This window comes from Anas acuta, chromosome 1 (genome assembly GCF_963932015.1).
Source record: "Anas acuta chromosome 1, bAnaAcu1.1, whole genome shotgun sequence".
Classification (NCBI taxonomy): Eukaryota; Metazoa; Chordata; class Aves; order Anseriformes; family Anatidae; genus Anas; species Anas acuta.
The window spans coordinates 9,416,440-9,443,769 of record NC_088979.1 but is presented as its reverse complement, the minus strand read 5'-3'; the positions used below and the strand labels follow the sequence as shown (position 1 = coordinate 9,443,769).

General features: G+C 39.0%; 2 protein-coding genes across 11 annotated transcripts in view; both read right to left on the bottom strand.

Annotated features, from left to right (window-relative positions):
- Positions 1–16,844, bottom strand: part of NAALAD2 (N-acetylated alpha-linked acidic dipeptidase 2) — a 36,140-nt gene extending 19,296 nt beyond the window's left edge. For 3 of the 5 annotated variants that reach the window (XR_011091867.1, XM_068668912.1, XM_068668885.1), the window contains exons 1-11: positions 14,353–14,488; positions 12,667–12,778; positions 10,159–10,345; positions 8,758–8,859; positions 7,773–7,898; positions 6,930–7,116; positions 4,754–4,847; positions 4,380–4,478; positions 2,185–2,270; positions 565–684; positions 49–131 (exon numbers count right to left, since the gene is read on the bottom strand). Coding sequence is in view for 4 of the 5 variants with exons in the window: in XM_068668912.1 (XP_068525013.1) it covers positions 49–131; positions 565–684; positions 2,185–2,270; positions 4,380–4,478; positions 4,754–4,847; positions 6,930–7,116; positions 7,773–7,898; positions 8,758–8,859; positions 10,159–10,345; positions 12,667–12,778; positions 14,353–14,485 (1,329 nt within the window). In the remaining variant the exon portion in view is untranslated. Of the gene's footprint in view, positions 1–48; positions 132–564; positions 685–2,184; positions 2,271–4,379; positions 4,479–4,753; positions 4,848–6,929; positions 7,117–7,772; positions 7,899–8,757; positions 8,860–10,158; positions 10,346–12,666; positions 12,779–14,352 lie in introns of all 5 variants that reach the window. The other 2 variants (XM_068668900.1, XM_068668891.1) reach the window with 2 other exon arrangements.
- Positions 16,845–16,980: 136 nt separating this feature from the next.
- LOC137849357 (glutamate carboxypeptidase 2-like) overlaps positions 16,981–27,330 on the bottom strand; it is a 29,573-nt gene continuing 19,223 nt past the window's right edge. For all 6 annotated transcript variants that reach the window (XM_068668930.1, XM_068668923.1, XM_068668938.1 and 3 more), the window contains 4 exons: positions 26,445–26,709; positions 25,650–25,731; positions 23,542–23,634; positions 16,981–22,531 (listed from right to left, as the gene is read on the bottom strand). In XM_068668930.1, coding sequence (XP_068525031.1) covers positions 22,342–22,531; positions 23,542–23,634; positions 25,650–25,731; positions 26,445–26,709 — 630 coding nt within the window. In that variant the 3' untranslated portion in view covers positions 16,981–22,341. The remainder of the gene's footprint in view (positions 22,532–23,541; positions 23,635–25,649; positions 25,732–26,444; positions 26,710–27,330) is intronic.

The following is a 27,330-nucleotide window of genomic DNA, read 5'->3' as shown; positions in this document are numbered from 1 at the left end:
TTCCTGCAACAGATGTCCAAGTTATGCCTCACGCTATTCTTTATTTACCTCAGCCCATTCTGTGGAACCCAACAATCCAAATTCTTCTGCATCCCAACTAGCAAAAATAATAGTTCGTCTGGGTCTCCAACCTGCAATCACATAGTTAAATTTCAAAATTCAGCTCAAGTTAGAAAGTCTAGTAAAAGACCAACACAGTTAATTGAATCACTTTTAAAAATTAGCACTTAATTGATATAGCAGTAGAAAAAAAATCCTCTCTAAGCCCTTAGAGGAACGTATTACTACAGAAGAATTTCTTCCTAATGCACAATTTTCATTCTATACAACTAAAAGGTTAATCTTCTACTGATGAGGGACATGAGGGAATAAATTCAGCCGACTAAGATGCAATGATACACATGCAATTCTTCAATAAATTTGCATGTTTCATAATGAGAACTACAACTCTCTGCAGAGGTGAAAAGTTAAATCAACACAACTGCTTCTGGGAACATTCAGCATAGTCTCTCATTGTTGCTGTTTCCCATATCCATCACTTTAAGTCTGCAATAAATAAGTTACCTTCCATCTTCATTTTACCAAAACTCCGAACAACCTCTTGAAGAACAGCTGCGCCTGTAGTTGGATCAATACCACCAAACACCCAGGAGTCTCTGTGACCTCCAAAAATAATATATCTATCTGGAAACAAGCACACAATATCAATAATTACTTAAAAATGCGTTTAGATTATCTGTATTTCCATTGATTCTGCTAGTATTATTTAACATTTTTGTCAGTGACACAGACAATTGGCTCAAACACATCCTCAGCAAGTCTGCTGATGATACCAAGCTCTGTGGTGCGGTTGACACACTGGAGGGAAGGGATGCTATCCAGAGGGACCTGAACAGGCCTGAGAGGTGGGCCTGTGTGAACCTCATGGAGTTCAGCAAAGCCAAGTGCAAGGTCTTGCGGCTGGGCTGCGGCAATCCCAAGCACAAATACAGGCTGGGGGATGACTGGACTGAGAGCAGTTGTGAGGAGAAGGACCTGGGGGTGTTGGTGGATGAGAAGTTCGACATGAGCCAGCAATGTGAGCTTGCAGCCCAGAAAGCCAACCATGTCCTGGGCTGCATCGAAAGAAGTGTGACCAGCTGGGTGTGAGAGGGAGTTGCTCTCATGAGACCCCACCTGGATCCCTGTGTTCAGCTCTGGGGCTCCCAGCACAAGAAGGATATGGAAGTATTAGAGCAGGTCCAGAGGAGGGCCACAAGGATGATCAAGGGGCTGGAGCACCTCTCCTGTGAAGGTACGCTGAGAGAGTTGGGGTTGTTCAACCTGGAGAAGAGATGGCTCTGGGGAGACCTTACAGCAGCCTGCCAGTGCCTAAAGGGGGCTACAGGAAAGCTGTGGATGGACACTTTGTCAGGTGGCGCACTAGGTTTAGATTAGATATTTGGAAGAAATTCTTCACCCAGAGGGTGGTGAGGCCCTGGCACAGGCTGCCCAGAGGAGCTGTGGATGCTCCATCCCTGGAGGTGTTCAAGGCCAAGCTGGATGGGGCTTCGGGCAACCTGGTCTCATGGGAGGTGCCCCTGCCCATGGCAGAGGGTTGGAAGCTGATGATCTTCAAAGCCCCTTCACACCTCCAATCAGTTCTGTGACTCTATGATTGCATCCCTACTTGTGTCAAAAAAATTAATTTTAATATCAGCATTAGAAATGTATTTTTACAGTAATCTTCAATCATTCACTTAGTCTACTGAAGGGTATATACGAAGAAAATAAATATTTTATATATGTTTTTCCACTTAAAATTATTTCACGTGTATGCCCTGCAATGCAGTACTAACAATAGGATGTCAAGGTTTCAAATCATGATTAGTTTTCTATACTTCACATTGTGTAAAGATGTCTAAGAGAAAATGCATGCATGCTGTAATCCCATGGTGAAATAAAGAGTTATAAAATATTCTTTGACACCTATTGTTCTAGCATTCCTATTGAAATATATTATTAGGAATGCTCCTGAAAAAACATGTTATGGGAGGGACAAGACAAGCTATTAAGGATTTGTCAGATTCCAATATTCCAATGTTATCTGTATATCTTAAAAACTTTGTTTCTTGCAGCATTAGAACAATTTCACCAAGCACAAAATAAAAAAGGAATTAAAATTCTCAAGCACTTGATGCTCACCTGGTTCCACTGCTCCTCTGAGGACACCAATGACATTGTAAATTCGTGTTATTTTACTGTCTGTATGAACATGCATTCTGACTTTTCTGAAATGAAAAACAGTGTGGAGTAACCACCTCTGACTGAGAAGACAATAAAAAGTCACAGCTTGTAAGCCATAAAGTTTGTACTTCTGTATTGCTTTGTGTGTTCAGCATATCTGTCATGTTGTATCAGTGTCCTATTTTTTTTATTTCATATTAAACTGTTGATAGAAAGTGGCTTTAAAAAAAAAAACAAAAAAAAACTATTAAGCAGGCTAACCTCCAAAGTTTCAAACATTTACAGAATTTATTGAATTGTTTTTTATAGGAGTCAATTCGTCAATTGTACAGAAGGAAACTGAAAAGCATATGCAGTAACTAAAAATGTTTTAATATTTTGACCAAACTAATAACTGCAAAAATCAATATTTTATAAAGAATACACTGTGATTTTGTAGCACAGTTATGTGAATTGGTGTAAAAGTTGGGGAGAGAGTCACTATAAATAGTTTGCATGAATAAATTGAAATTGCTGTTTAGGACAGCAGATCAAAGTGATCAGGACTTGTCAAACAAACAAACAAAAAAAGGTCTCATGAAATGTTATAAAAAGGAAGGAAATTCAGGTATTAGAAGAGCTAAAAATAATGCAATATTCAGCTTCTCTTAATCTGTATTAAAAACAAAGAATCAAACAATGCTTATTCTGGGTCTGGCAAAACTCCAAATGCTTCACATTTGAAGCTATCTTTTCAGCAGCAAATCTGCATAGCTGTCAAAATCAAAATCTACTTCAGGACAGCTACTGGATTGTTGCCCAGAAAATAATTGACACTAGTGCCTTGAGCATGTATATACTTGCACACTTTTCATGTGCAAGCGACTGTCTACCTAGATTCAAAAGGCTCGCTTTGATCTAGAGTTACTCTGATAGAGAAGTATATGCAGGAATAGCCTTTATTTATAAAAACTGTGTCTCTATCAAGTATGAAGATGTTAAAAGTGCTTTTCAAAAATATGTCCCATGTATATGTTTTGTTGATGAATCATATTGTTTCTTTTCTCACTGTTGGGTTTTATTGCTCTTGAAGACATTCAAAACAGCACTTTAATTATGTCAAATATGCCTTCTTGTTTCTTTGTTTGTTTGTTTTTCCTACTTTATTCATTTTAAGCTGGTGTTAAAACACAGAAGAAAAGAGTAACAATCAATTAAGTCTTTTCGAAATCGTATATTAAGACACTCTCTTGTTCTACAGGAGGTAGAGCAGTAATAATGATGCATAATTTTTACACACCATTTGCTCATTGTTATTCACCAGTCCTCATGAAATAAAATTTTGTGCAAACTGAAACTGTGGGAGGTATTCCTATAGGAAAGTGATCTTGATCTTTATTTAACATAGCTTATCAGTTATAAACTAAAACGAATGCTATGACAGCCCCTGACAGCCAGTCAAATCCTTGACATCCAACTACAATCGTTACATGGCTCAGTCTGTCTGAGAGCAACTCTTAGTGCTGAATACCTTACCAGTTTTATTTCTCCATTAGAGTTGAAAAAAGAAAAAGAGCATACACACTATTGCTAATCCAAGTGTCAAAGTCCAGTTTCTCCCAAACAAGTTAGTAAGATATATGTGTTTTGTGCTCTTATGTCTTCTTGTTGTTAAGGGCTTTCTACCAGGGGGCCTACCTGCTTTGGGAAACAGCTGATGGACTCCCACATCATTTTGATATTTCACAGCTTTAAGTTCAAAGAAATACTGTGAGGCATCCAGTGGACAAGGGAAAAATCTAGGAGAGAACTACTGAATTGGCAGTACTTCCCTGTTGAACCTCTACATATTGGCTGTCCTATTTTCTCCTTGGTCATTACAAATGAAAGAATAATATAGGCTGGATATGTACCCTCTACATCTGTCTACCCACATGTCTATCCATAACTATAGCTTTGACCATTTATTTTCAAATTCTAATAATTATCATTGAGTGGTGCTCACCAAAAACGAAGTTAATTTTTCCATGGCATGGGAGTTGGAACTAGATGAACATTAACACCCCTTCCAACCCAAACCATTCTATGATTCTATGATAGTATCTCTAGATGTATTGTTTCACAGTCTTTGTCTTGCTGACATATTTTATAAATAGGTGAGTGTTAAAACAGACCTTGTTGAAGAGCTGTCTGCAAATCCTGGCCCTATGTTATAAGACACATTGAGACTTCCCTTCCAGCTGCTGTCTGGAGCTGCAGGTCCTCCCATTGAACTGTTAAGTGAAAACCAAGACAAACACACTTGACCAGTGGACTGAAAACAGAAGTTCCCTGAAGAGTTACTGTGCCTAAATCATGGTGGATTTACAAAATTCTTAAAAACATCATGCCAGCAACAGATTGTTTTGCATTTTCCATGTTTCCTGAAGTACACACTACTACAAAAGAACAATAAATACAAGTAACAATACAGTTAGCATAAAAATGTTAATTGCACATTTGCAGATATTAAATTCTGAAGAGAAGAAGGGGACTGATGTATACTCACCGTAGTAACACTTCTGCGTCATGATATCCAATGGGATGAACTGGGATCTTTGGAATCCCTACACCCTCTTTAAGCTTGTATCTGAAAGTGTACTCTGAGAAACCAGAACAAAATGTCAAGTTTATAGCATTTTTATCAGCTTCTATCAAAAATAGGTGCACAAGTCCATGGGGCCCAATGAGATACATCCACAGGTCCTGAGGGAACTGGTGGATGTAGTTGCTAAGCCACTGTCCATCATATTTGAGAAGTCGTAGCAGTCTGATGAAGTTCCTACTCTCTGGAAGAGGGAAAACATGACTCCCATTTTTAAAAAGGGAATAAAAAAGAAGACCCAGTGAACTACAGACCAGTCAGTCTCACCTCTATGCTTGGCAAAATCATGGAGCAGATCCTCATGGAAACTATGCTAAGGCACACGGAAAAACAGAGGTGATTGGTGACAGCCGACACGGCTTGACAAAGGGAAGATCATGCCTGACAAATATTGTGGCCTTCTATAATGGGGTGGACAGGAAAGGAGCAACTGACATAACCTATTGAGACTTGTGTAAAGCATTTGACGCTGTCCCCCATGATATCCTTGTCCTTAAATTGGAAAGACATGCATTTAATGGATGGACCACTAGGTGGTTAAGGAATTGGCTGGATGGTTGCACTCAAAAAGTTGCAGTCAACAGCTCCATGTCCAAGTAATGAGTGGTGTTCCTCAGGGGTCAGTATTAGGATTGTCAGTATATAACATCTTTGTCAGTGACATGGACAGTGAAATGGAGTGCACCCTCAGCAAGTTTGCTGATGACACCAAGCTGTGTGGCACAGTTGACACACTGGAGGGAAGGAATGCCATCCAGGGGAACCTGGGCAGGCCTGAGAGGTAGGCCTGTGCGAACCTCATGGAGTTCAGCAAAGCCAAGTCCAAGGCCCTGCACCTGTCTCAGGGCATTCCCATGCCCAAATACAGGCTGGGTGGAGGAAGGATTGAGAGCAGCCCTGAGGAGAAGGACCTTGGGGATGAGAAGCTCAACATGCGCTGTCAATATGCACTTGCAGCCCAGAAAGCCAACTGTATACTGGGTTGCATCAAAAACAGTGTGGCTGGCAGGGTGAGGGAGTGGATTGTCCCCCTCTGCTCTGCTCTGTTCTTGTAAGACCCCACCTGGAGCCCTGTGTTCAGCCATGGGGCCCCCTGCACAAGATGGATATGGACCTGTTGGAGAAGGTCCAGAGGAGGGCCACAAGGATGATCAAGGGGCTGGAGCACATCTCCTTTGAGGACAGGCTGAGAGAGTTGGGGTTGCTCAGCCCGGAGAAGAGAAGTCTCCAGGGAGACCATACAGTACCCTCCCAACCTGGTCTGGTGGGAGGTGCCCCTGCCCATGGCAAAGGGGTTGGAACTGGATGATCTTCAAGGTCCCTTCCAACCCAAACCATTCTGTTACCCTGTGATTTACCTATATTGCAGACATCCTTTTTTATTTATTTATTTATTTATTTATTTATTTATTTATTTTCTGTATAGTGATTTCTTATGCCTCCAGTAGTAGTCACACAAGCCAGCAAGATTTCCAGAACCACCCCAGCATTCCCAGTTCCCAGCATTGGCAGACAGAACTGGTAGGCGCCTTACTTGAGGATGCCTACAAGGACAAGACATGCATATGGCGCCAAGTTTCAAAAGACTCCAGGCTTCTCTTATTTTTATTACAGAAATTTTACTCCCTGTACAGAGAATCTTAAACTGTTTTTCTACTAGGAATTTAGGATCAGTAAGGAAACATACCTCCAAGCAATCCTATTACTCCTCTTTGATGACAGACTATAATCTAGTTTAAACTGGTCCTCCTAAGAAACACAGAGATTTTAAAACAGCTATAAATTCTCAGCCATTATCTACTGCTTTGCAGTCTGTAAACCTATACACGTCCTGTTTGTCTGAGAGCTATAAAGCTGAGATTATACAAAGAGATTTTCCTAAAAACTTACTTTCTCTGCCTAGCTCAAACGCAACCACTTCAAAGAACATACAGATAGAACCCAAGCTGCAATAGGAAAATGAACAACTGCTAAAAGTCACTTTAAATAGCTTTTCCCTTTGCATCTGTATCAAAAATACATAATAATTTCCAGCACCAGTTTAGAAAGTACTTGATGGCCCAGGGTGCAGATATCTCACCTTTTGCAGGATAGCCTGGTGTCAGAGGGTCCCCAGCTCCATTCAGGTTTAACACATTCCCACGCTGGGCTCCTCCACCTGGAAGGTTCCAGCCATCTGGATAGGGATCTACCCCTGGGGCACAGTAGTCAGCAGGGTCTGAATAAAGTATGATCCCTTGGGCTCCTGCTAACATGGCATTTTTAACCTGTAAAATTATTTGCCTTTAACATTTTTTTTAAATGCAGTAATAACTCGAGATGATGCACTTTACTTCCACGGGGACACAGTTTTAGAAGCTGTATGCGTGGAAGGGTGAAAATGATCATAGACTAAGTAGAAGAACAAAGCACAGCAAAGCATGATCCAGTCATTATTTGTGTCAGTCACAACTTTAGTCATAGCTCAAGGCTATGAGATAAAGCACAAGGCCTAACACTGAGGCACAAGAACCAACTATTATCCTCATTTCCCATGATCATCAGTTTTGTTGGAATTGATTTCTAAAGCCAAATGAGTAGCTATTCAATGTCTGTGCATCAGATTCCTTCTTGAATGCTTCTTCAAAATTCTGTAGCTTTGTGGATGAAAAGTAGTAAAAACCTTGGCTCTACAAACTAGAGTTCCCCAAACTTCGTTCTTCTTGCAAGAACTGCCTAAAATGTGAGTGTCAGGAGATTAATACATTTATCTGTTCTTATGGTTTTGAAAATTATTCTTACAAGGTAGTCATGCTGGATACATTTGAGGCTTCCTTCTTCTCATATGTTCCAACTTACAGCCCTCATTAACTCCCGTTGGGTCTGCTGCGATCAGCATCAGAAACAATGACCCATAGAGGGAAAAATTAAACACAACCCTTACTTTGTTTCCTCTGAAGATCTTCCCATATCTGGCAATGACGATCTTTCCTGTACAGTTAATTCCCATTTCACGCTCCAGCTTAAAAAAATCTTCAGTGCGGCCATAATTCACATATACCAGATCTGACTGCATAGAATAGAAAATTTGTTTGAGGAACTGGTCATTCAACAAAATATCTCTTTTCCAAAATATGCAGTTTTATTCACTACGTATGATATATTTTGCACTTCTACAAGTAAGTTCCAGTACCCCTAAAAATAATAGCAAAATATTTCCATAGTATTATATAGGAAACCTTGGCTCAAACTGCTGGCCTTTCTATATTATCTAGCGCTTAACAGCAGCCCTATTACTGATTTCAAGTTACAACAACTTACTTTGCTAAACTGACAAATTTCTGTGGACATGAAAAGACTGTGCTATTCCTTGGATATACACTCACCATTATATAACTTTATTCATATATATATATGTATATATATATATAATGCAATATTGTCTCTGACTGATCCCTTCACGATGAATTATCAGATTAAGTGAAGGACTTTTGTAGCCTTTGAAGATATGTGCTTAACCCAAAATGTCTTCCAAATTGATTTATATATTGCTATTTCCATTTTAGACTTATGAAAATCCTTTCCATGTGATTGAGTAACATGGAGTAATTTAAGATGTATGAAATATTTCCCTAAAGTTAAAAGCTTTTCATTTGTTTTGTAGTTCAGATCTCCAGCACTTTGAGAACATTTTTTTTTTTAAATAGAACTCTAACCTTCCCACAACACCTGGCCTAACTATGCTTTCCTTCACTTATAACAGTGATTAATTAAAACTTCTACATGAAATATTTTGAGAAGTGGGAGAAATCTATTCCATCAAGTGTTTAACAAAATATGGATTCAGCTAATAATACTCTTTTTTTCTTTTTTTTTTTCCTTTTCCTTTTCCTTTTCTTTTCCTTTTTTTTCCTTTTTTTTTTTATTACCTCTGGCATTCCTTGTGGTGAAAAAGCATTATATGGTGGCAGTATATCGGTAACATTTTCATATCCCCAAGGAGGTGGTTCAAAGGAAGATGTATTGAAAATCTATAAATAAATAACAGAAGTCTTTGGTCAGTTGCTGCACCTCTAGGCACAAGTTTGTACAATAAGTTGGGTTATTGCAAATGATATGCTAGTTTCCATAGACTGTCAGTGAAAAATAGAATGCTAACTCTCATGCATAACTTCAAACAAAAAACAGCTAAGGATACCTAGCTGATTTTTTATAACAGAATGCAGCTGTGCATACTTGTCAGAAGATGCTCATCAGTCACTGCCTAAACCTAAGCAAAGAAATAGCTGAAAATTGCCAAGAGGTGGTGGCAATAAAAAGACAGTTTGTCCATGTCATCACAGGCATTTTTTTGTGATTACTCCCACTTGTATTATTACTCATGTCTTTACCCCTTTCGTAGTTACGCTCCACTTGAATGTGCAGCCCTTCATCACTGCCTATCTGTAACACTCATGTTGTCTCAAGGTTTACCTCTACTCTTTGTCACCTCGTAAGATTCTAGTTCAGAAACTATGTTAGGAAGTTTCTGGAAGAATTTCTCCATTCTTTTACCTCTAAGCTCATATCTTGCCTGAGCACATATTCCTCAGTTCCTACCAGGGCTTCCCTTCCTATATGATGTGATACTTCCCTAGCAGTTCCGGCTCCCCTCTTCACTTAGGCTCCCTGGCAGATTGTACTTCTACTTCTTTGTTCTCCTGGATCTACAAAATGAAGAAGGTGGCTAAGGGCAGCACCTGTGTGACATTCTTTACCTCAGCACATTATGGAAACAAAAATTGCACAGATATTCAAGCAGACACTAGATAGGTACATGGAAAAGAGAGATAATGCAGTTACTAACTGGTTAAATACTTGGAAGAGAAGTCTAATAAGGTTTCTTAAAGAGACTAATTGCATCATGTCCAGTGGACATCTGAGCTGAAAACACCCAGACACTGGAAGAATTATGCACATCAGACACTGTTCTTTGTTCCTAAACTTCCCTGTGCATCCACTTAGAGCTGTTTATGGAAACAGGATATTGGTCTAGACGTATTCTTAATCTGAACCACTGTGGACATTCTTACACATTATGGCCTACGGGTGTCGAGTCCCTGCTTCTCCACACATCCTCCCTCTGCTGTATGAGGCACTGAGATTCCAGCCACTTGGCTCTGCTCTGCTGCAGTCTGGAAAACCACTTCTAAATTTGAGTTCCCTTTCCACTGGTATTTTTATCACATCATAAAGTTCAATGCTGGGATGAAGGGGTGGGAAGACAGTGGAAGATGTTGTTTCTTTAAAGAAGCCTTACATAATCATAGTTTAATCATTAAAAAGATCACCTCAGTGCCTTGATCATCAACTACTGAGATGTAGTTTGGCTGTGTTTCATTTGGGTAAGAAAGAAGCACATCATAATGAACAAGTTCTGCTGAATCCAATCCAAATTCCTTCCACTGGCCTTGAATTTGTTTGGCAAGAAGAAGATTCTGTTTGGTTCCTGCGAGGTGAGGCAACTTGGTAAAGGAGCTAGAACAAAGCAGAAAGTCACTAGTAAGCAGTAAGTGCAGAGGAACACAACAACCAGCTTGGATCAGTGTGTCTAAAGCTCAAATTCAAGCCATAAGCATAAAAAGTAGTTCTTATGGTTAAAGTGGGGGCTATATGCCATGATTATTTATCAGAGTCTGTATCAGGATAAGCACAAAATGTAGTCAGAACAGAGGATCTTTCCTGAGGCCTTAAGATAAGTTTGCTCAGCTTTTCTGTTTGCATAACAGAAATAGCCACATCTACACACTAGCAATGCAAATCAGCATCAAAGACATTCAGCCAAAGAATATGAACAGTATGCGAGCAGTAGGAAAGCTACATATCCAGAAAGGACTTCTCCAAGTACATTGTTGGCATAATATGTACTAATAAGTTTAACTTGAAAATCATTATGTCAAGTTATCTGAACATATTTGTGGTTTTTTTGTTTTGTTTTGTTTTGTTTTTTCCTTAATCAAAAGCCTAAAGAACAAAAGTCTTCTTAACAACATTTACATCCAGATCAAATGCAAAACATAATGGTGATAAATAGTCAGAAATGATATCCAGCCCTTCTGGACTACCTGTCTACAAAAGCTAGTCTACAATTTGCTTGGTCCACTGAACAAATGAATTATGGTGAATGCAGATCAGCCAGTGGGGTACTAAGCACTACCTTTGGATTCCCAACGGGCCACTTGTTAATGGCTAATCAGTTGCCGTTAATAAATAATAACGAATACCATTGATTAGTACCACTTGAAACTGTCAGCGCAGACAGTTTTCAACCCATCCAACAGCTTGTTTTTCGGTATGCTCCTCCACGGCTTCCGTATTAGAATGCAGTAGGAGATGATGCCCAAAGCCTCGACAGAGTCAAGGATGTTACGCCCACTCTAACATCTCCACTCAACCAGTCATTTCCTCACTGAGCACAGGCATGCTGGTCAGGCTGATCACATAAATAAACAGAAAATAAATGCTGACTGTTCCTAACTCTCTCTATGTCTTCATGTTTCTGGAAACAGAGAAGCAACCTTTGCCAAATATATAATTTTTCTGCAGTTCCTGCTTTTTATTTGAATTAAAAAACAACAACAAACCACTATGAAGCATTTGGCCCACCATCAAGACAAGCAGACAAACCGGATATGATTAACATCCTATGGCCAAGAAACTTCAACGTAACTGCTGTCATCGGTCTGTACGTTGCCTGGACTCTCAAACATCATCTTCAGATACCCACCAATCTACTAGCAACAAATACGAAGTAAGATAAGGAAGTAAGATAAGGTCTGCAGATTAAAAAAGCTAATTGATGTTGGAAATGAAACCTTTTAGTTTTAGAATAAATGTACAGAAATCAAATTTGTCAATAAACCCTTGATGTTTATGATGCAGCCGCAGGCTTACATTCTGAATACCAAAATGTCACTAACCAGAGGTTATATATGTGAACTTTTTTAGTGAATATATGTGTTCCTTTGTAAAAGATATAAACATGCATGAGTGATTATGGAGCAAAACAAGAAGATATTTCTATATCTTCAGCATTTTAGATGTTTTGAAAGAACTGCATGGATTCAGTACAATGCAAAAAAGTATATTTAATAACCATTGCCACATGCAAGACTTTACCAAATATTCATACGCACTGTGTTTGAGACAGAGACCTTTACCTTCTGAGAAAGACAAGAGGGTGTAACGGGGTTTCAAGCACCCAATTAACAGCACATTATCCAATCTTGTCACACTAAAGACATTATCAGTTGCAACTATAGATGCAACAGAGTGCCATGCAAACTTTGTAGCATTTTGAATATGTGCATTTTCTACTTAGTCTAAGTAGACTATTAGATGCTCAGACAATGTTTGAGGAGACAACATGCAGATTATTAATTAAATGTAATTAATATCAATCAGATTTTCCCAAATGCAGTAACATCATCTGTCTGAGACTAAAGCAAAGTTCTTTTCTAATGCTAGAGCTTCAGAGACTCACAGGGAAAATAACAGTCATACTACTTAAAATCAAAACTATGGGATATCTTCATAAGGAAAAGGCATGACAAGCACTAGCAGCAATGCGGCTTGAGGGAAGTACAACCATGCTAAAAAAGCAGCTTCAAAAATGGGGGGAAAAGAAAAAGTGGTGTTGTATCTCCTTTTCCTTCTCCTCAGACAGCCTGTACAAACCAAATAATTCCAAAGCGCCTTAACAGCTCTACTTCTAGAGGCTGTTTTTGGAGCTCATTTTATCACTTTCTGACTTTTGTGACTGATAAAATTATTCAGGAACCAAGATGTGCAGGGCTTACCGAAGGAATTGCTTGATGTTTTCGGCTTTCATTTCATCCACAAGTTTCTGTCTCACATTTTCATAGATGTCTGAAGTGCTGGGGGGGGGTTCATTTGGTTTTGTAAACCATCCTGAAATACATTTGGAAAGCTTCCCACTTAGCAAGAATCCCAGTCCTCCCATATTTGAGACAATGTGCAGCTTAAATACTGAACAGCCTCATAAAAACCAAGAGGATGAACAGGGCTTAGAGCACCCTCTGTCAGTAGCTGCTGACTCAAACATAGAAATGAAATAGAAAAGTAAAATATATGCAATTGAATGAAGTGCAAAAAAGTGGCATTATTAAAAGAGCAGACCCTAAATTTCTGGTGTGTGTGTATATATATATATATATATATGTATTTGGGAAGATTCATGTCTCATTAGTTTTAAACTTCAGTGTAAATTTTGAGCTATCTGTTTGCAGTGGGAGAATTAAACTTCTGATACCCATAATTAATTTCCTTTAATTAATTTACATGGATATTAAAAAATAAAATCTGTGCATGAGCATATTCCAAATGAAGGCCTAAGATTCAAAAGTCACCCTGTCAGCATTACAGTAATTATAAAATATGGGAAGGGTGGGGTTGGTCTGTTTAAAAGTTAAAGAAATAACATTAAGGGGGACCCTGGTTAGTTTTAATCAGTTGAAGATATTTCAGTTGCCATAAATCTGAAAGGAGAGATTATAACAAATGTATGAATTTGAAGAAATCGTTTTACTATTACAGCTAGGAAATCCCAAACTAGGAAAACTGTCACCATAAAGCAAAGTGTATGTACTGCCACGTGCACAAAATATAGAACTTGTTAGACTTAAATGCAATTGTAGCAGCCCTCTGAAGGGTGATACTGGATCAGAGCAAAGGTCCACCTTGCCCAGTTGCCTATTTTGGAGCATAGCCAAAAGATGATACTCAGGGAAATGTGTAAGAATAGCACAAGAAACAGAAATTTGCAGCTCGGGGTTCTCTTGAATAAAATTAATGCTTTGTATATTTTGTAGCCCTCATGGATTTTTCTTTCATGCTTCAGCCTTAAGTGAGTGCTGCAGCACAAGATAAAAAGGGCAGACTCAGACATGTAATTTCAGGTTTAAAATCAAATACTGCAAGTGACTGCAGAGAAGAATCTGATGTTCTGGTGAAGTACATTGTACATGATGGAAAATTCAGCAACTCCACTCTTGGCTGTCAGTCAAAACTCCTCCTCCTCTGCATTCCGTCCTTAATTTCTAAGATAACAACTGAATAGGAGCATTTACATGGACCTTCTGTAAAATTCAGGAAAGAAAAATGAAAAAGAAAAAGAAAAAAAAAAAAGCTTTGAGGTTTTGAGGTTTTGGGGTCATAGAAGTCTCAAACTCTTCCATTAACCTCTCCTCTTTGAACATCTGACTGCCCATTATGGGAAGCTGTCAGATTACTGGGGCTCATCTTCTACTTAAGCATGCGACCGCTCTATTCCTGTGAATCCCCACAGCCCCAAAATGCTAGAGAGAACAACCTTTCAGAAAAACAGTGCTGCAAGTGAGTGTTTTATAAGGTCCCTAAAAAAGAGTAAAAGCTCCCTGACGGGGAATTAATCACAACACGGGTCACGTATAAGTATCCATAGCGGGCAAAGGCTGCGGGCTGAGCCCCAGGGGCTCCGTACTTACCCATAAGAAAGCCCAGCAAGAAGCAGCCCAGCAGACCGGGGCAGCCCAGCCACATGCGGACGGTGGCCCAGTTCCTGGCCATGCGGGCACTGCAGTGGCAGGCAGCTCTGCAGGCAGCAAAGAGGGCAGGCATGCAGCTGCCTTCCTTCTCCTCCTCCTCTTCCTCCTCCTCCTCCCGCCCTCAGCCCCGGGGCTGCCCCTTGCTCCTGTGATCCTTGGCTCTGGTCCATGACTAACCAGCCCTAAGCCTGGGATGAAGATGTGATTTTCGGAGTGCAGTGCAACACTTTTGGTTTAGTCTCTCCCCACAAGACAGCCTGTGTATCTCTGTAACAAAGAAACAGCTAGCCTGTACTGCAAGCAACGCTTCACTACTAATTTCTACTCATTTCTAATTACCAAGACTTTCTGCTTTTGAAGGTTCCTGTTTTTAGCTTAATCACAATCAGTGGAAGTGGCCAAGAGAAGAAATGGAGGAAAGGGAAAATTTGTTTTCTCTTTACTGAAGAAGCACTGAATTGTTCCCCCGAGTAATCTGTGGTTACATTAATCCTTGGCAAGTGATAAATACAGCAGCTCAGAATACAATTTAGATTAGCCAATAGGGACACTTCCAGACGTCATCCAATTTTCAGCTCGGAAAAGTTCCAAAATAATCTCCTGTTTTTGTTTTTAATTACTTTTTAATTTTGGATTACAAGGTTCTGCAGATCTAGTTTTGCCAATCTAATTCCACCAAATCCATCAGTATCTCATGGCAAAGGACATAACCTCAGCCCAAAGAAAAGACAAGATGGTTTATACAAACTCACCATGACCCTGTACATCTCTCCCTGCTGATGGGTTCCTGCACATCACTGAAGCCAAGACTGCTCTTTTTGAACTGAGGAGCTGCCCATGTGAGACCTCTGATGGGGATGAGAGCAGGAAAGCTTTTCTGGAAGCCCAGAGCCTTACCGCTTACTCCTGAGAGACCAGAGGAGGCTGATCCTGTGAAAGAAATGGCAGTGCTCCATCTATCAAAATTTTCTCAGATAGACTATGTTGACATGAAAATATTCAGAAACAGCTAGAAAGACCACTTAATGTACCAATCACTTCACCAGGGCTTTTCAGGAAGGCCAGAGATTAGAGAAGAATTTCACCAATTGGGTATTCTGCTCCATCCAAAGCCACAGCTTTAAGAATACGGCTGGATGCCTTTGTTCAAATGATAAGCACGTCTAGTTTCATGATCTTTTTCTTTTTTTTTTTTCTTTTTTCTGTCATTTCCCAACTGCTCAAAAACCATCACAAATTCTGAACAGCAAGGCCTTTTCACACCAACATCTCACTTGACATGTACAAACCAGATGGGATTCCACCTACAGAAATTATAAAGAATGAGCATATTGATGTATTATTAGCATTTATATAGCACCACAGGTGTAGGACTGGCACATAATAGTAAAGTGACAAGAGCTATTGGAGATTAATGCCTAAATTAGACCTCACATGATGATAACATCAGTGGGGGAAGAGGGTAAGAATAGCAACACTGAGGCAGTATGAAGTGTATTTATTTCTATGCCTACATCTTTTTAAAGTGATAATGGCATCAGCAATACTGAAGTTGAACCAGGCATCTCATGTTTAACACTGCAGCAACCAAGTGGCTTCTACCTTTTTAGACAGAGCCCTAACACTATTACTTGTTAGTTGTGGCATATTCTTACACTCCATGGATTGGCCACTGGTGGAATATTTTATGTTCCTTTTAAATGCAAGAATAAAGCTATGCCTTGAATTAGCTTGGTATGTTGTGGAGGCCAGTGTAAGGAGTGGCATTACTATATAAAATATTCTGTTGTCTCACCTGGATCATATCTATTTTACATATATTTATTTGAAATTGTTTGCTGATACATTGCAAGAACATACCTGACCTGTCTCATCTACGCACTTATTGGGAAGATGAGAAAAAAAAACAAACATATAAAAGCTAAATAAATCTCAGTCATCCAGGAGAAACAGAAGTCTTGGCTTGATAACAGAGTTTATAACTGCTTCTGGTTTCTGTCTTGGAAGGGGGAACAGGGTGCAGCAACCTAGATTGTTCTTAGAGTATGCAGAAACAGCAGCTAAAACTAAGTTTTTCAAAAGGGAGAGAGGATAAATCTACTCCCTCCTATACCCACTTTTTCTTCAGTGCCGAAGCTGAAGGAGGGGGTTCTCTTTAGCATTTTTTGCTGCTCATTTCTTATCCCTTTATCCCCCTCATTTTCTACTTCTTTGCCTCTCTTACATTCTCCCCTTTGCTGGTCCTACCAGTTCTAAGACACATGGCATAACAAATGCAGCATCTATCCAGCATGTTCACTGCTTCCTGAGGCATGCCCCGAGAAACCCACAACACACATTACCAAACCACAAAGCCAAAGTCATAGTGCCATGTCTTACATATGCTGAAGCTCCTCAGAATAACTGAGGCCAGGGAAAAATGAGCCTGACACTGTGAAAGCTGAGGTACGGCGTGCCCAGAATGGAAAAGCACATCTGTGAGGAGGTGGGAGAAGCTGCTCCAAACCAAAGCACATCTTGCGGCTACTGAGCATCTCAGTAGCCAAGGAGTGACACCTATTGACTATCTTATTCTTTTTTTTTTTTTTTTTTTTTTTTTCCTGCTAGAATAAGATATTATTAGTGTGAGATGCTGCTATGAGTGCTTATCTGATAATAGTTGTAACTATATAGTAAGATAATAGTAACTTTAGCCTAAGGTTAATTGAAGTTCAAACCTGGGGCTGATGGGAGACACAACTGATCCTAGGTAGTCATAAAGTTTATGCATGTCAAGTAATGGAAAGATTACTAGGAAAAGAGATCCCTTTTCTCAGGCCAGGCAGCATTACTGTGAAAAAGACCCAAAGCAGAGAAACTCCTGAACACACGGTACTTCTTTAAGCTACTAGCACTTCTACAACTAGCAAGAAAACTCTTGGTTACTGTATGGACTTTGTATTGAGCTTGGGAATGGTGAGAATGGCTTGTGTTGAGAGTGAAAACACAAGTGGGGCCCAGATGAAGCTGGGCAGAACTTGTGGATAGGTACATACATTGTTAGTTAAAAACAACAAGAACAAAACAAACAAAAACCAAACTAACCAAACAAAAACCCAAAGCAAAGCAAAGAAAACCCTTTGGTAAACTAGCTAAGCTCCAAAAATGGCAAGGATATACAAAGCAGATTCAAAATTAGTGTACATTTTTGTATTGAATGCATAACAATGCTATGCAGCCGACTATCAAAACCAGCACAGTACATAAGAATACATAATACACAGAACAAATGCCACGGCTTGTAAATAGTGGGCAGTTGTGCTTGGCAACTGGGACCCAAAGGTTAATATGTGCAGCTGCTTGACCTGTTGTTTGAATAAAGGTTGAACTTGTGGCTTGAAAGATCAAAGGGCCCTGCTTTGTGGGGAAGGCAGATCTTGCAGGCAGAAAGACAACAGGGGAATGCTCAACTGCAATTTCAAATCAGCGGTTTCCTTCTGGCTCTACCAGTTTCACAGTCTCCCCAGAAGTCTCTCGTGGCTTCTGCAGTCTATCTGACTCCCAGATTAAAAGGGCAGTGGAGTTTGATGCCTTGAGTGGGGGTCTCTGCTGTCCTGAACTTCAGAAGCCCCTTATCAGATTCCAGCTAAAATGAAGTTTACATTGCTGGCAGCTAAGTTCAGCTTGCAAACTTTGACCCTTTCTTCTACAAGAGGAATGTACCCAGTGAGGCAGAGAGAGTAAAGGACTGCACACAGAACATAAACCAAAGGATATGTTCCAGCAGGCATAAACTGAAACAAGATCTGTCTGGATTTAAGGAAGAGCTTTTCCATCACGAGGGCAGTGAAGCACTGGTGCATGTTGCACAGACAGGTTATGCAGTCTCCATCCTTGGAGTTCTTAAAGACCAGACCAGCTAAATAAAGCCCTGTGCAACTGGGTCTGCCTTCAGAGCTGACATGGCTTTGAACAGGAGTTTGGGCTAGAGACCTCATAATATCTCTCCCAGCCTGAATTACCCTATGATCATATGATTGAATGACATTCTTCTATTCATCGCAATCCCCTACCCTCAGGAGCTGCTGTCAGTCAGGTGAAAGAATACAGTTTATGCATGCTTTGACTCCAGCTGTTAAGTGTTGGCTGTTCTGCTCCATCACACTGTTTTCTGTGGTCCAGCAGCAAACTTCAAACAGCTTACCTATGTGGAGATGAGTACCCTTCTCAAAGATCTTGACGGCTCTGTCTTAGCTGAGCTACCACTTGAAGAAAGATCTGTGGTGACAGCATCCTGATTCAGAAATGATGCTGCCAGGTCAACACATTTACCAGCCAAAAAGCACTGACACTGCTTGTTTCATGACAGAGAGGATGTATTTTAATACAAGTATAGCTTTGACTTCTTCAACACATGGGTATGCACGCCTTCATTTCATTTGATTTACAAAGTGCACATAATGGTTACTGTATGGAGCTCTTTGGAAAATTTTGGCAGCATTCTCTTTGATGATAAAGAAGTACTTTCTTTAAAAAAAATAGCATTGCTTTTTCATTTCTCTTAACAATACAGCTAGGTTCCTCTTTCTGCTTACTAAATACTTCTAAAGCTCTTGTCTTGTAATTAAGTCATCTGCTGCTGTATATAAATCAATGATGTACTGGCTTTGTCTGCAGTGACTGTGAAAGCTATATGAGTGTTAGCAAGGAGCTGCCTGGAAGTAGGATGTTAGTTCTTCCAAATAGTAATTAGAGCATATTAAAAAAAATAAAATAAAATGTGAAAGTTGGTTAGAATAGGCAATTTCCCTACTGACCACCTCTAGATGAAAACATCTGTAGTTACATGAACAACTTGCACACTTATGCTTGGGATAGTCTGAGAACCTGGAGGCTGCAATGCCTTTATCTAAACTCCATGGAAGACTGACAAAAAGAAATGATCCAGGGAGAATAATGATCCTATCAGAATTTCCCTTACAATTCTCAAATACTGAAGAGTACCTAGCCTTCTATTTTTAGTTTTAAAAATGGATCAAGAACTTCAGGATGAGCCAAATGCTACAACTTAGAGCTTGCAGAACTAGACATCTGCACTTCCTTCCTTACAGAAAGGAAGGATTGTGAGGCAATGACATTTACAAGTTCAGATGGGTTACCAAGGAACACTTATCATGTTTATCACCTGCTGTCTGTCTTCCCCTATCTCAGCATGTCACAGATAAAGATGTGAAAATGTTGTAGCAGCTCTCAAAGAAGCCACTAAACAGCCAAAAGTTGCAGCCCAGTATTTGAGAAAAAAAAAAATGGAGTGTTAGTTTGTCATAACAATTCTGCAGATCGTGGTGATTTCCTGTAGTGGGGTCAGGAACACCCAACATGGTGCTGGATAAGCTAAGGCTGAGAATAACAGTGGCTATCTCGAGAAAAGTCAGCCCCGAGTATTAGTCAGACTTCTCACGTTGGAGATCAGAAAATCTTCATGCTGACAAAGGAGTGGGGCAACACGCCCACAGGAAGCATGGAGAACTGGGCTTTGGCCTCAGATTTATTTAAGTGACTGCATGAATGCTTAGGGAAAGAACTGGACTGAGTGCAACTGAGAATCTTCTCTCAAAAAAAAATATGTAAAGGTTTTCTTTCAAAATTCAACTGCTTTCTTTCAAAATTCAACCGCTATAGGTTGTAGCTGGCACTGAACAAATGCAGGTCACAAAGCAGACACAACTCTAGGAGAAAGCACTGGACAGTTTGAATCCCATCTTACCAAAACATCATGTAAATCGCTGTGTTAAAAACACTCTTCTGGGTACCTCCCCTCTCTGTGTGAAGGATGCCCTCAACTCCTTGACCAAACTAGTGGTAGTTTGGTTTAGGATCTGAAGGAAGTAAAAGGCCTAGACCCTGGCTGGGCCATAAACTTCTCTAATTCCACCCTCTTCTTGGAAAACCCACAACAGGAACAGGTGATATGGTGTGCTTTGATGAGCACACTACGATGAGACTGGAAACCAGGATATCAATCATGCAATTAACACATGAATAGCAGCAGGTTCTTCCAAGACTAATTATCATGGAACAAAAGAAATTGTGGGTACAAGGAGTCATGCTTACCTTTTCCATTTTTTATAATCTGAGTACAAGCCAACAACATTATTCCATAACACGATAGTCTGAGGGAGCTGCTTTGGGCTCTCCTTGCTAAGCAGCTGGCTGCACGGCAGTGATCTCCCCTCGAGTTGGGATGCCTCTCAAAGATGCTTACTCCTCCAGGTTGGGGAACACCCTAGCAGCTGCAGATCTTTGGTAAGTGACCGATACTGTGCATAACTTGTATCAGAGGGCATTAAGTTATTGTACTGGTAAATTTGAATCTTTATTATATCTTCTGTGCAGTAAGTTGAACCTTGCCATCGGACTTAGTTAAGCTTCATCTTTACAGTATTTTATTTCAATATACCATTTTTGCTACTAACTCTAGTGGTGATTCTTTAGACAGTTTAAATATTATCCATGACACCCTGCATCAGCCAACCTGTACCTTTGCTCTGTTCTGACGCACAGAGTCAAGAGGAGAGAGCTTCTGTTCCCATGTCTTATTATTTCTAGTGGTTAGGAAACAGCCCACATAATATATATTTTTATACATATATATAGATGCTGCCATATCTAGCAGCACTTAAAGAGTATAACTAGCTTAATATTTTGTGAGGTCCTAGTCTCTGCCATTTTTTATTACGTACCAGCTATTGCCAAAAAGGCCCCTAACTAAACTAAAATGAAACCATGCTGTGGTTAGGTCAGAAATATTTATGAATAAATTACGATTTTATGGAAAATCCCAAATCTATCACAACACTGAAATCCACCTGATCATGGCTCAGTCTTCTAAGAAATGGTGGAAGTCTGAGCTGAAATGGCAAATCAAATTACATAAAAATATTTGCCATGCAAGAGCTTATTAAATCCTCCAGTAGCAGACTGTCGGAAGAATTGACCTGATTTTCTGAGACTTTGGTCTGATCTTTATTGTCCCATTGTACTCTTTTGAGTAGCTTGTTGTAAGAATAAGCTGCATGCCAAAACCAGAAATAGAGATTCCATGAAGATATTAATAATTTGGTATCCTCTCAAATTAAAGACATGATGAATTTTCCTTGCTAATTGTTTTCATATGAAAAATGCCTTGTTATGGCAAGAATTAGCACAAGTACGTTTGGGATAAGGGAATAAAAATAGGTCTTCATCTTGAAAGACATGTTTTGTGAGATCATAATAGTCTGACAAGATGCTTTGCCTTGTTTTTACGCTGGTGACTAAAGGCTTCTTGCTCAACTCTATTTGCAAACAGCTGAAAGACTGCATGTAAAGAGAAGAACATCATGGATGAGTATTTTGGGCTGGCAGCCCCAAACTTGTTAAGATCATGATACATTCCTCACGCAGCATGTGACAGTTTTCCCATCTTCATATGTGAATCTTCATCTAAAAGGAGAGCTGAAAATGTTATCTTGTATATATTATGCAATTCTAAGGTAAAAAATAGAACGTCAACAACAAAGATAGAAACTGATAAAAACATTAAATGTCTTCTGTTTTCCTAATGCACTATGAGGATTACTATATAAATTAATAAAGCAAGCAAAATTCACAGCTCTGAAAATAAATCCGGTGGTTAGCACTTTTTGAAATAGGAAATAGAAAAATCTTGATTTTTTTTTAAATATAGACTCTCACTTCGTTAATTATCTAAAGCCTGAGCTCTCAGAATGGATTACTTTACCTTAACACTGCTAAATGCATTGCACTTGGTTATATTATTTGCAAAGAACAAGACTGTCTGCGTTTTGTGTTCTTTCTAATAATCCTCTTAGTGTTTTACAAGTTCTTGTTTTGAGGCTTCTGCAAGCTGTTATCTGTAGTCTTCATTGATGATTATGTTGTTGATATTTAAGCTACTTCCTTCAGTGTTCCTGCTGCTGCCTGTACAGTGAAGGCAGCAATGGAAATTTGCCTCTTAACTTCTTCCCAGGCTTCATGTTGATCGGGTTTATTTTTAATGTCAAACATGGCATCATAGATCCCTGGGAATGATTCTCCTGCATACTTGTTATGGCTGCTTGGAGCGAAGATAACATGTCTGTAGGGAAGTTGAGGGGGAAAAAAACAACAGAACACAATAATATTGTGCATTAGGAAAATGAAATATTATTTTCTATACAAATCTAAAATTATTGATAATGAAGGGGTAAATAAATAGTTATATATATATATATATATCTAATAGCAATACTGCCTATAGTCTGTTAAGCAAGAAAATAAAATGAGCTACATTATTCCATCTGAATACAAGAACTTTGTAGCTAAGACTTGAGATAGAGTTGAATAAAGCACTCATTCCCTTTTTTTTAGATGAAAGGGAAAGATTAAAAAAAAAAAAAAAAACAAGCCAGCACCTTTTCTCATAGATGTACACAGTGTTTGACAGATACAAGCATGCTTTACAGCTCTGGACTGTTCTCAATAGATTTTTAACCAGAAGTCATGTGAGATATAAGGACTGTAGATATTACATTCTCTTTCTACACTTAATTTTTAGTGGAACTTTTTATTGGAAAGATGACTGATCTGAATACAGAGTGGTAGGAATGACCAAAAAGCTAGGCTAGACTCAACTATTCTGCTTCTCAAACAAGATTTATCTCTTGAACTGGAAGAGAGAACTAGTGAATTCACTGCTGTTGGAGTACTGCCCTCTACAGTGTATTTTCTAGCATGGCTGTTCTGCTATGGCAGGTCAAATTCGAGATGTTTTAAGTATACCCTATTTCACTTTGAAACCAAACCTCCTTTATCAGTGAAATGACTTGAACTGAGACAACAGACAAACTTTTTGATCTGTTTAGAAGCCCGCTGAAATCAATGGAAATGGGTTTACTGATCTGAATAGGCTTAAAATGGGACTCCTACACCGTACAGAGTATCTCACTGAAGTTTTCCCTGATGTTGTTTATGCTTTTCAATCTCATTTGTCCTATTTAATCTAATTTTACTACATTGAATAAAACCATTACAATTCCATCTAGAGACCTATAAATCATAAAGGAATTCTCATACAGTACTCCAGTCAGAATGTAAAGCCTTTCTTACCTATAAAATGGCCTTCCAGGTAATCCAAGTGGATCAATGAAAGCCCTTTCTAGAAACATGAGCTGATCATTTAATGATCTGACAGCAAGTAGGCTAAAAGCAAAACAAGAGAAGAACATGTTAGCTACAGAGTGTTTGGCCCACTGTCCTTCAGTGCCACAATGGATACAGCTGTGCATTCATGAAGGACAGTACATCCACAGGGCTGAATTTCAAACGTAGAAGACAGAAGACAGAGCATGACAGCTAACCTGCACAAGAGAATTATGCTGCTCTATACTGTGAGACAGCCTGGCTTATAACCTGAAAGTTATAAACCTTAAAGCTTTTCTTAAAGGCCAAGAAATACTGTAAAAGAAGAAAGCCTTTCAGGTATTTTCTCTCATGCTGCATTTTATTCTTATACCTCCTTTTCATTCGGATGCTAGGACAAACCATTCTCTTCTTTTCTACAAAACTCCATTTTCTACAAAGCCAGTGAGCAGCAAATTACTTCAATTAAATCACATTTATTTCTATATGTAAAACTACAACATCTGAGAAACAGGAAACTTGTAATGTTAGAATCATCTTTTGAGTCATCCAAGAACTGTATTTGTCTGATAGCAGATTGTAAATTCCCTTCAGCAGAGACCATCTGTTTCTGTGTGCTTTGAATAGCTCTGGGCATACTACTGATGCTTAACAAATACAAGAACTGTGAAGAAGAATATACTGACTATATGTGGGTTTGATAGTTTACATCTAAAGTAACTTACTGTAGAACTTCAAAAGCACTTACCAAGAAAAAGTGGTAAAATTTATATCACTGTAAGTCAGGAGTAATTTTACTACTGTCAATGAAATTGTTTCAAGTTTACATGGGTGTAAATGGAAACTGATTCAGGTTGGCTGAATTAATGCTTAGCTTTAGGACTTCCATCAATGAAATTATTTTGAACTGAACTTTATCAACCGCTAACGTGCTGCAGAATTCTGCAGGACATGTTATTTTCCACACTGGATCACAAAGGTTAACAGGAAATTATTTTCTTATACATATTTTGAAACTTCTGCTATATTTATTGATACACTTTTGCGATTTAGAAAAACAAATGAATTGAAATTTACATGGTAAATCAAGTATGTAAGCTGTGATAACTGACAGAAGTTACAAAATCACAATAAAAGCAGAATAGATCTGACGTGGGGATAGAAGTTATGATTTGTAAATGAAAAATAAAACAGAAAATACAATTAGTGTTCTAACTACTTAAAAGGTAATTTTTTTGCTCATACAGATTAGCGTTTTTCTAGTAACATGATGCAGTGTAAATGCTCTAGAAATATAAAGTTCATACAAATATCATATGTATCATATGCTATAAATGTAATATTTTACTTATGAGATAATTATTTATCTTGAAAGTTGCTGCCATTAAAGGATATCTTTTATTCTCACTTAGTCTTCCATAAGGGCCAGCGTACAGCTAAATTAGATTCTTCCCAATAAATGCAACATACATGTATGTATATATAAAAGGAAGCATAGTTTCTAATTCTGGGCATGGCCTACAAAGAACGAATTAATTCAAGTGCAAATTATGGCATAGGTGCTATACAGAATTTTTGGAAAGCCTGTCAAAAAGCTTGCCATGACTACAAGCATGGTACAGATGTGTTGTTTTGTTTGTTTTTTTCATTAAGTAGTATCAGTAACTTGAAAACTAGAGTGGCAAATGAAGACTACAAGTCATCATTAGTTCTTTAATGATAATCCAGTGATACAATCCTAGGATGTTTCTGTATCTGGAGGAAGTGACACACATGGGCTGGCTCTGCTCATGCTAACCAACAGTCTTGTCACGTCCATGTGTCATCCTGGTGCTGCTCCTGAGCAGAATTGACACTCATTAGCTTGGACACTTTTCAAAGCTAAATGGCTAGATTCCCAGGCTCTGCAGCATCTCTGATGTTCACTAGTTCAACAGTTCTATAGTTTGTTTCCTAGAGTAACGAGATCCTTAAAAAGAAGAATCCATAAGGACTTCAAGGATATTCAGGGGACTAAACGCAAGAGAAGACAATGCCCTCTGAGCCCATACATTTGACTGGAAGAAAAAACTTACTTATTGGTGTCTATGTGCTGCAGTCTGTCATGAAAGTTAGCAGCCACTTCTGTAAAATTCTTCACAGCTGAAAACAGAGCATCTGGTGGGAGAAAAAAGGAAGCATTTAACTTTAAATTCTGAATAAACCATTTAACAAATCAAATTCTTCAAAATAAAACTGCTTATCTTTCACTGTGACCATGATCTGATCATTCTTGATGAACAACAATCAAGTAACTCCACACTCCTATATTAAAAACTATGTAATTCTGTGTGAAAACTTTCCTTGGAAACAATAGAAATCAGTATTTTTGTGAACAGTTTATTATTTCATAATTGAAAAATGTCAAGAGCATGGATTGCCAGAACCAGACTGTTCAGGTAGGCGCACAGTTTTATAGAGCCCAACAGCCTGTGCATTTCCATTATCCTGCCACATAAAAGGAGTTTTTAGTGAGAGTGAGGGAAGGAGGCAGGGAGAGAAAGAAAGCGAGTGTGCATAGGCACATATGTCATTAGCAGCAGTCGCTGTCCTTGGAGGTCTTCAAAACCAGACAGGACAAACCTCTGAGCAACCTAGTCTGATCTCAGAGTTGACCAACACGTGATGGGAACTGTTAGCTCTCCATGGCAGCGGGATAGCTTCTGCAATGGCACACTAGTGAAGGAAACAGTCACATTTCAAATTGTTTGAAGGGGTGGCTCTTGTATTATTTATTGCTTGTACAGCACAAAGCAAATACCAAGGCCTGAACAAGGCTTATACAATGAGATAAAACACTAACAGAGGAATGTGATAATGACTGTACGTACCAAAGGATACGTTGTATGTTGCCAGTTGCTCTTCATGATTTCTTGACATATTATAGATGATATGAGCATAGTTGCTCACAGCTGATGCATAATCTCTGCAGTCAAAAGGAAGCACAACAGAGTTGGCCAACTCAAACACCAGCCCTCCCCGTACCTGAGCTACTGTCAGATGATTCTTGAAAGTGGGATCATAAAATCTCTCCACAATTTCATAGGTCTCATAGACACTGTGGTAAACTGGATAGCTGCTATACTTTTCTACATTCTGAAACAAACAAAACCAAACAAAACCATTACTTTCTGTCAGTGGTGGATACTGCAGGTATGCTTGAAAACCTTTGCTGTGGGATTCAAAGCACTGTAAAGTTAAATGTTCAGGTCACATGAACCCTCTGTAGCCACTACATACAATCAAATGAGAAGAACTGCTTAGTGGTGGCTCTCCTAGACATTAACCTATGATGAGATGGTCACTCAGACACTGCTCTCCACTGACCGCGTATAGATCCTAAAGAAGGTAGCTAAGAATGGACATATAACTGCTAGCAGGCTAAATTAAGATAAGGTTGCCCTTCCTCTCATTGCTTGAATCTCAACTGCCATTTTTGTTTATGTCTTTGGTTATGTCTTTTCAGAGAAAAGATCATATTTAATAGATAGTTCCTTGAACATTTCTCAATTGGTCTCATTTTACAGCATGCTCCAGAGTCAAACTTATCTTCTTTGTGAAACAAGAGCCATTTTTGAATTTAAAGCTTCACATGCCATCCCAATTCATTCAAAAGTCATCAGAAGCCACTCAAGCCTTCATCAGCCATAAGTAATTTTGAGCACATCCAGTTATTCTGAACAAAGGTCTCCTTCTCTTGTCTGATTGACACCAAGC